The following is a 9,354-nucleotide window of genomic DNA, read 5'->3' as shown; positions in this document are numbered from 1 at the left end:
CCAGCCTTCCCAGAGGGGCCTCCGCCTCCTCCCCACCTCAGCAGCCACACTGCTCCCTCCAAATTCCCCAGCTGTGCCAGCACGTTCCTGCCCAGAACCTTTGCACAGGTCCCTTCTTCCACCTTAAATGATCTTCCATTGGGTCTACACAAAGCCAGTCACTTACCATTTATAATTTCTGTGTACTTGTGTGTGTGATGTGTGTGTATGAGTGTGTGCAGGTGCACATATAGAAGTCACACAAGAGTGTCAGGTGTGTATGTGTGTGATGTGTGTATGAGTGTGTGCGGGTGCACATATAGAAGTCACACAAGAGTGTCAGGTGTGTATGTGTGTGATGTGTGTATGAGTGTGTGCAGGTGCACATATAGAAGTCACACAAGAGTGCCAGGTGTGTGTGATGTTTGTATGAGTGTGTGTAGGTGCACATATAGCACATATAGAAGTCACACAAGAGTGTCAGGTGTGTGTGATATGTGTGTATGAGTGTGTGTAGGTGCACATATAGAACTCACACAAGAGTGTCATGTGTATGTGATGTGTGTATGCGTGTGTGCAAGTGCACATATAGAAGTCACACAAGAGTGTCACGTGGCCTCCTTTATCATCTTGTAAAACACCCGCCTAGCGTGCAGGAACTCCTGAACTCCACCAGCAGCACCATGGAACACAAGTGTGGTGGCATCTGCCTGTGGTCACAGCATTCAAGGTGAAACAGGAGGATCAGGACTTCAAGGTCAGCCTCCATGCCAAGTGTGAGACTAGCCTGAGTTACAAGAGACCCTGTCTCAACAAAAACCAAGAGGGGCTGGTGGGTGGGTGTGGCAGCCCACCTGCAAACCCAGCATTCAAGAGGCAGAGACGGAGCCCCCAAAGGAGCAAGCTGGCTAGCTAGACAACTGGCATTGATGAGCTCTGAGTTCAAGGGAGAGACCCTGCTTCCGTATATAAGGCAGGAGTGATGGAGGAAGACCCTGGCCATCAACCTCCAGCTTCCACGCGCAGGTATACCTGCACACACGGAGGCCAACACACGTCTGAACATGAATACGCAAACCAAACAAGCAACTCAAAGGGCAACAAAAATAGGGTGGGAATTTGTGGGTGGGCATTAGGTTATTGGGGGTGTGTCTTTGAATGGGATTGTGTGCCTTGCTCTCTTTCGTTCTTTCTCTTTCTCCTCTCCCCCCCTCTCTCTTTTTCCTTTCTTCCTTTTCTCCCCTTTTCTTTCTCTCCCTCTCTCTTTCCTATCTTCTCTCACCACCTCTCCTCCCTGTCCCCACTCTCCTGGTTCATGATGTGAGTGACTCCTGCCTGCTACCCTCATTCTGCCACCAGAAGCCAAAAATTGCAGGGCTGTTCAAGACCATAGGCTCCAAAGCCAGGCAGGGGCGGTGCATGCCTTTAATCCCAGCACTTGGGAGGCAAAGGCGGGCAGATCTCTGTTCTAGGCCAGCCTGATCTACAGAGCAAGTTCCAAGATAGCTAGGGCTACACAGAGAAACCCTGTCTTGAAAATAAAAAATAAAAGTCTCCAGTGAGGTATGGGCAAGGCAACCATGGCAATTCCAAACAGCAAAAATATGGAACTCAGGGAGAGTTCTGGTTCCAGTGAGATGGCTCTGTGGGCATAGGTGCTTGCTACCAACCCTAATGGTCTGAGTTTGGTCCACAGCACCCACAGAGTAGAAGACCACAAGTTGTCTTTCAGTGTGCCTGTGTGTCACGGGGAACAGAAAAACACACTGGATCCCCTGGAGCTAGAATTACCCACCATGTGGGTGCTGGGAACTGAACCCAGGTTCTTAGAGAGCAACAAGAGACCTCTGAGCGTCTCTCCAGCACATAAATGTAATTTTTTTTTCCAGACAGAGTTTCTCTGTGTAACCGCCCTGGCTGTCCAGGAACTCACTCTGTAGACCAGGCTGGCCTCAGATTCAGATCCACCTGCTTTTGCCTGCCAAGTGCTGGGATCAAGGTGTGTGCCTCCAGCCAGTTCAGGCATGCAGTTCTAGAAAGAGAATGCCGCACTCAGATTTGTTCCCATGCATCTTCAAGTTCCCAAGTGACTTTCCATAAACAGACATGCTCATTCACCCATGATGCAGTCTGGAGTGTGGCTCAGACAGAGAGCACAACCTCTCCCACACTCTTACCCTCGGAACAGTGGCACACATGTTTCTACACGACCACATTTCTGTGTAAGCACACTGGGTTGGTTATAATGAATTCAAGACTGGACAGATCTCATTTCTGTGAGTTTCCTCAGGTAGCACATCAATGTCTTTGTGCCCCTGGCAGCTTGATCCTTAGTGTGGGAATATAGACACTATTATTAAGTGTTAAGGGGCAGAGTGTAGTGGGGGAGGGGTCTTTTCTGTTAGGATTAATAGAGTTCTCACGGGACCCAGTTAGAACCCATAAGGTTTTTAAAGAAGGCTGGAGAGATGGTTCAACAGGTATGAGCACTGGCTGCTCTTCCAGAGGACCTGGGTTTGCTTCTCAGCACCCACATGTCAGGCTCACAACATCCAGTAACTTCAGTTCCAGAAGATCTAACGTCCTCTTCTGGCCTCTGCAGACACTGCATCCATCTACAGTGCAGACATAAATGCAGGCAAAACACGTACACATAAAAGAAGCATAAGTAATATCTCAAAATCGTTTTGAAATGGTATTTTTAAAGAACATTTTGATGACAACCACTCAGGAGCGTAAGGCAGATGGATCTCTGTGTGTTCAAAGACCAGTTTGGGCCAGGCGGTGGTGGCTCAAGCCTTTAATTCCAGCACTTGGGAGGCAGAGGCAGGCGGATCTCTGTGAGTTAAAGACCAGTTTGGTCTATACACAGTGAGACTCTGTCCCAGTAAAACTAAGACACTTTTATTACATTTACTTCTTTTCTGGGCACATGTGTGTCACAGCAGGCATGTGAGGACCGAAGACAACTTGCAGGAGCTTGTCCTCTCCCTTCCCCCAAGCAAGTACTGGGATCAAACTCAGACCACAGGGTTTGGAGGCAAGCATCGTGCTCATCCGAGAGGATTTTTGTCTGGTGTGTTCCTGTGTGTGCTCATGCCTGTGGAAGCTGGGAGTCAGTTCTGGGTTCCACTTTAGTGTGTGTGGGTGCACATGTAAGAGCAAGTGAGAGCATGTACACGTGGCATATGGGACAGACTGAAAGAAAATGACCCCCAAATGGAGTGGAACTATTAGGGCGTGTAGCCTTGTTGAATGAATTGCGTGTCACTGTGGGGACTAGCTTTGAGGTCTCTTTTGCTCAAGCTTCCCTCAGTGTGAGTTTCAGTCAACTTCCTGTTGCCTGCCTGCAAGTCAAGATAGAGCCAGTACCACATCTGCCTGCACGCTGCCATGCTCCCCACCATGATGACAATGAACTGAACTTCTGAAACTCTAAGTGAGCCACCTCAATTAAATCTTTTATTTATAAGAGTTGCCATAGTCATGGCGTCTCTTCACAGCAATAAAAACCCACATTAAGACAGTACACGGACATGTGTCCAAGCAGAGGCCAGAGCAGGATACCTGACACCCTTCTCTATTGTTCTCCATCATAGTCCTTAGAGGGAGGGTCTCTCTCTGAACATGGAGTTAGCTGTGGGCAGCGAGCCCCAGTGATCCTCATGTTTCAGCCCCCAAAACCTGGGGTTACAGGTGCACACAAACAGCCTTGTTTGAATTTCTTTTCCTTCTTATTTAACATTTTGTTATAGTGTGTGTGCGTGTGTGTGAGAGAGAGAGAGAGGGGGGGGCAGTGCTGGCAGAGGACAGACTCTGTCAGATTTCTGAGGTCATAGGCAGTTGGGGGCTGGCAATGTGGATGTGGAGAACTGAGCTCTAGAAGGGCAGCCATGGTTCTCAACTGCTGAGCCATTTCTCCATCCTGGATGCAGAAGTGGGTGACACAAATCTGAACTCAGAAGCCTGTCCCAGCAAGCTCTCTCCACTGATCCATCTCCTCAGCCCCGCCCCCACCTTAATTCTTTGCTACAAAGTCTCTCACTGAACTGGGAGCTTGCTCTTGGCTAGCCTGGCTGGGCATTGGTCCCCAGGGACCCTCCTCTCCATCTCCCCTGTGCTGAGGATGTATGCCACCACACTTAGCTCTTCACATGGGGGCTGGGACTCACATTCAGGGTTTCGTGTCGGCGCGGCACGCACTTTACTGACAGCTATCTCCTAGTCTGCAGAGGGTGGTTATTAAGGAATAAGCGTGGCCAGCCTGTCTCTGGATCACTCTAACTCATACCTGATTCCACCATGACATCATCCCCTAATAAAGTAACTCAGACAAGGAGGGATTTACCTAGGGCTGAATCAGCGGAGCCCTCCGATTTTGAATTATTTAAAACTAAAACTATTTTGAAGTCTTTAAAAATATAATAACCTAAGACATCTTTTTTTTTTTCACAAAATATCCAGCTTCAAATGTTTTTGTTATAGCAACAGAAAACAGTCTAACACACTGGTTGATGAACCAAACAACCACAGTAAAAAATCATCAAGTGAACAAGGCAGACATCACAGGCACCTTTTTTCAGCAGCTGAGAACTGGGTTGAAGAAGCTCACTCAAGGTCATGTAGGTCGTAAGCAGTGGCCATCTGAGAACAAGTCCGCGATGCCCAGGTCCTACTCTACCCTCTCACTGACCCACCACCCCTCAGACCACAGCCTGGACCCAGAATTGTCTGTCTGTCTGCCTTCCTCCTGCCCACCTCCAGTTCCAAGGCCTCTTACCTTAGGTCCTGGGCGTCCTGGGTAACCTGGGAGACCTGGCACCCCAAGCTTGCCCTATAGGAAGAAGGATTATAGGACACAGGTCATGCATGTCAAGCTAGAGCTAGAAGGGAAAGGTCAAGATGGCTGCACAACAGAGTGAGAAACTGAGTTCCTAGGGGGCTGTGCTTGTGAGGAACTCTCTAGCCCATGCAAACCAGCGTCCTCATCTGTAAGGGGGGGGGGAGTTGATTACAGGGCTGGATTACAGTGGTTTGGTTCCCAGCACCCACATCCGGGAACTCAGTCACCTGTGACCTTAGCTCAGGGAATGGCCTCACCTATAAATGACTCATGCAGAAAGACGCAATTAAAAATAAAAATAATTTTTCCCTTTTTTGCTGGGCTGTGGTGGCACACACCTTTAATCCCAGCACTCAGGAGACAGAGACAGCAGGATCTCTGTGAGTTCAAACCAGCCTGGTCAACAGAATGTGTTCCAGGACAGCCAGGGATACACAGTGAAACCTGTCTCACAAGACTATATATAAATATTCCCTTTTAAAGACAGTGTCTCACTGTGTAGCTCTAGCTGTCCTAGAACTTGCTATGTAGATGTGGCTGGCCTCAACTCCATACAGATCTACCTGCCTTTGTCCCCACTCCACCCCCAGCCCACCAGAGCTAAGATTAAAGGGATACACCATGACCAGCTAAAGACAAAATAAATCTTTAAAATGCCTATTACACAAAGCTGTAGAGAAGAACACAGTTAAGTGCAAGAAACTGTTCTATAATGCTCAGCAAAGAAATTAAGTATGGCAGGGGCTTAGACCAGCCTTATACCCCTGCCTAGAGTCCCCCAGTGAGGGGCTGGGATGTGGCTCAGTGGTAGAGCCCCTGCCTAGAATCCCCCAGTGAGGGGCTGGGGTGTGGCTCAGGGGTAGAGCCCCTGCCTAGAATCCCCCAGTGAGGGGCTGGGGTGTGGCTCAGGTAGAGCCCCTGCCTAGAGTCCCCCAGTGAGGGGCTTGGGTGTGGCTCAGTGGTAGAGCCCCTGCCTAGAATCCCCCAGTGAGGGGCTGGGGTGTGGCTCTACACAGCACAACTGCTTTCTAACATTGAAAATCTCTGGTTCCACCTCCATATTGGGGGGATGGGGCAGCAGCAGGGTGCAGAGATGCGCAGTGAACAATTTAAGTAAGCCCTGTCTAATCACCTTCTCCCCTGCTGCTCCTGGGGGACCCTCATCCCCAGGCAGTCCCTCGGGTCCCTTTTGTCCTTCTGGACCATCCTCTCCTCTGGGACCTGGGAGTCCTGGGTTTCCCTGAAATTAAAAAGGAAAGATTGAAATAGTCATTCGTCCTTCCTACCCTGTCCATCCTCTACTTAACCGCAGCTCATTCACCCTGTGTCTTTCCCAAGCCACCCTAGACCCACACCACCCCTCAACTGGGAGCTGGTCTTACCCGGTCACCTTTTGGTCCCCCATCACCCTTGAAGCCAGGAAAGCCATCCTCTCCCTGGGGGAGAGATAGAAATTGAGATGGAGAAGGAGACGAGAGGGAAAGGGAGAAACAGGTAGTAGAAGAGAAAGAGGCTTTGGGGTAAGAGAAGTCAGGGCTTTCGGGAAGGGCCACAGCCAGGGCCTCTTTATGGGAGCTCCCTCCCCCCCCATGAACCCCTTCCTTCTCACCCTTTCTCCTTTCTCTCCTTGGAGACCTCGGTTGCCAGAGGTACCCTAAAAAATTTTAAAAGAGCTCTGTCTCCTTCCCTGCTTAAGGAAGGTTCTAGACATCCTCCCTTAACCTAAAATTGCTAAAACAGTTGCAAGGCGTCTAGTGTGTGAGGAGCCATGGAGGAAATGGGCCTGTCTCCCCAGAGCCCCCCAGTGTGCTTGCTCAGCCTCCCCTACCCACAGCATGTCTGACAGCCACCACCCGCCCCAAGTTCATGTGCGTAGGGGGAACAAGGACAGCTGAGTCTCCATGCCATTCGTTTCTACTTCCTGAGGACACAGTGTCCACAGTTCCTTCTGGCAGCAGAAAGAACATTCCAGAGTCCAGCCTCGTTCCGAAGGCAGGGGAGAGTTTCCCCATTGTGCTGGCCACAAGGAGACTCTGTGCCTGGTAACAGCACTATGCCGTGCCTGCCCTGGACTGACTTCCTGCCTGCACCACACTGACAAACTGCTCTTGGCTCAGACGGGACTGGGCTCAGCTGAAGAATGAACTAGCGCTTGGAGCTGATGCAACTATGCGCTTGGAAACCGCAGGGCTTTCTGCAGCCCCACACTAATTCACTGGACCACAGCAAAGAAAGCTGTTGGCTGCCACTGGCCCCTCCCTTGGTTACAAAGTAACTAGATTCAGATACAACACGGGCTGCAGCCACAGTCCTCCACTTATCTGCAAAATAAACTAGGAAACCTCCAGGGATTGCTCGGAGGCCTTAAGACCCAGCTCTTATCAGTGTTGCCTCCTCTATGCACGTGTCAAACTATGATAAAATCCAATTTATAAACTAGGCAAAGAAAAAGATGAGCAAAAGAAACTAACAATAAAACAGAACCATCAGTACGCTATTTTTTCATTTGTTTGTTTATTTTGTGGGTTCTTTGTGTGTGCTTTGTTTTGTTTTGTTTTGAGAGAGGGACTCTTTGTTTTGTTTTGGGGACAGTAGTGTGCCCCCCCCTCCAGCCTGGACTGGAATTCGGTGTGTAGACCAGGGTAGCCTAGAAAGCACAGAGATCTTCCTGTTTCTGTCTCCCAAGTGTTGGGGTGTTTTGTTTGTTTGTTCATTTTGTTTTCAAGTCAGAGTCTTATTTAGCCCGGGCTGGTTTCAAACTCACTAATAGCTAAGAGGGTGGCACTGAACCCCCAAATCTTCTGTCTCCACTGCCTCAACACTAAGACAGCAGGCACGCACCACCACACTGAGAGTCGAGGGTGCTGGGGATGGAACTTGGGGCTCCACACACTGTTAGGCATGCATTCTACCACCAAACGAGCTACAGCCCCAGCTGTAATTTGTATTTTGAGGCAGAGTGGCTTCAAACTTGTACAGCTGAGACTGATTTTAAAATCCTGATCCTTACCAGGAGATGGTGGCACACGCCTTTATCCCAGCACTCAGCAGAGGTAAGTGGATCTCTGTGAGTTCAAGGCCAGCCTGATCTACAAAAATGAGTTCCAGGACAACCAGAACAGTGAAACCCTGTCTCAAAAAAAAAAAAAAAAAATTATCCTCCTCCCTCAAGTACTGCAATTACAAGGTGCGTGTGAGAGAGAGAGAGTGTGTATGTGTGTGTGAGTGTGTGTATGTTTTGTTAGTGTTTGGTTTGTGAGATAAGGTCTCAAAATACAACAATGCAATTCAGCCCTGGCTGGCCTAGAACTCGCCGTTTAGCCCAGGCTAGCCTCAGTCTTGTAGCAATCTTCTTGCCTCTTCCTCCCAAATACTGGGTCCCCTGACAGGGCTACCACACCTGGCACTAAATGGGTTTTCTGACACCCATGCTAACGAGCTATCTATCCTACCTTCGAGTCCTCCAGCGTTACCTACCTTCACACCCCGGGGTCCAGGATAGCCCAGAGGGCCTGCTGACCCTGGTGGACCCTGAAAGGAAAATAAAGGCCGATGCTATCCAGTTCCACATCATCCCTGTTCCAGTATCCTCTGTCACCTCCCTGGCCCATGGCTACTTACTACTCCTCTTCCCCAGCCCAGCCACCCTCCTGGTCACTCACCTGAGCTCCCTTTTCTCCTGTGGGACCCTCAGGGCCTGGGTGACCCTGGTAGAAAAACACATCAACTCATCAAAGGCCAAAATTTGCCATACAAATTTCCGAACCTTCCCCTTGTCCCAGCTCCTGGTTCTTACCGGGGGGCCCTCAGCTCCTGGGACACCTGGAATTCCGGGATTTCCAGGGGGACCCTGAAAGAGAAGGAACAGGAAGTGTAACCTGAGCGTCTCCGAGCCTGGACCCGAGGGGTCTACCCCACAACTCAGAGTGTGTCTGCAACACAGGCATCTGTCCCAGCTCTGCTCACGCTACTCATGACTCCAGTAAATCAGCTCGTCCTCCCTGAGCTGCTGATATAAAACTATGAGAAGGCTGGGGGTGTGGCTCAGGGGCAGGTCTCCGTCATCACCCCGCCCATTGAGGAGCTGGGGAACAGCTCCACTGTAGAGAGCTTGCCTCTCACGCACAAGGCCCAGGTCCCGAGCCTAGAACCATAAATGGATAAAGTGTAAGATATGCTAGGGTCAGCCAGAGCTTCTCGTCTACAACCTTTTGTTTTGTTCCTTTGCTTTATTTTATTCACTTTTTAAAACTTATTTACTGAGGCAAAGTTCTGCAGCCTTGCCCAGGCTAGTTTGCACCCTAAATTGCTGGGACTGCGGGGGTCTACACCTTTAAGATGCCTTTCTTTGAAAGAAAGTACATCCTGCTGGGTGTGGCGGGAATGCCTTTAATCCCAGCACTCTGGAAGCAGAGGCAGGAGGATCTCCAGGTTCGAGGCCAGCTTGGTCCACAGAGTGAGTTCTAGGACAGCCAGGGGCAACAGAGAAACTTGTCTTGAAAAGCCAGAAGAAGAAGAAGAAGGAGAAGGAG

The 9,354-nt window shown here is 49.9% G+C and overlaps 1 protein-coding gene across 1 annotated transcript in view; it reads right to left on the bottom strand.

The window, feature by feature from the left end:
* Col5a3 (collagen type V alpha 3 chain) overlaps positions 1–9,354 on the bottom strand; it is a 54,759-nt gene that overhangs the window by 25,057 nt on the left and 20,348 nt on the right. Inside the window, exons 25-31 of the mRNA XM_050125516.1 lie at positions 8,619–8,672; positions 8,485–8,529; positions 8,300–8,353; positions 6,432–6,476; positions 6,205–6,258; positions 5,955–6,062; positions 4,760–4,813 (exon numbers count right to left, since the gene is read on the bottom strand). Coding sequence (XP_049981473.1) covers positions 4,760–4,813; positions 5,955–6,062; positions 6,205–6,258; positions 6,432–6,476; positions 8,300–8,353; positions 8,485–8,529; positions 8,619–8,672 — 414 coding nt within the window. The remainder of the gene's footprint in view (positions 1–4,759; positions 4,814–5,954; positions 6,063–6,204; positions 6,259–6,431; positions 6,477–8,299; positions 8,354–8,484; positions 8,530–8,618; positions 8,673–9,354) is intronic.

The sequence above is a fragment of the Alexandromys fortis genome, unplaced genomic scaffold, assembly GCF_014885135.2.
Source record: "Alexandromys fortis isolate MF-2015 unplaced genomic scaffold, M_Fortis_MF-2015_v1.1 scaffold_242, whole genome shotgun sequence".
NCBI lineage: Eukaryota > Metazoa > Chordata > Mammalia > Rodentia > Cricetidae > Alexandromys > Alexandromys fortis.
Note: the sequence above shows the minus strand (reverse complement) of the source record. Positions and strands in the feature narration are given on the sequence as shown.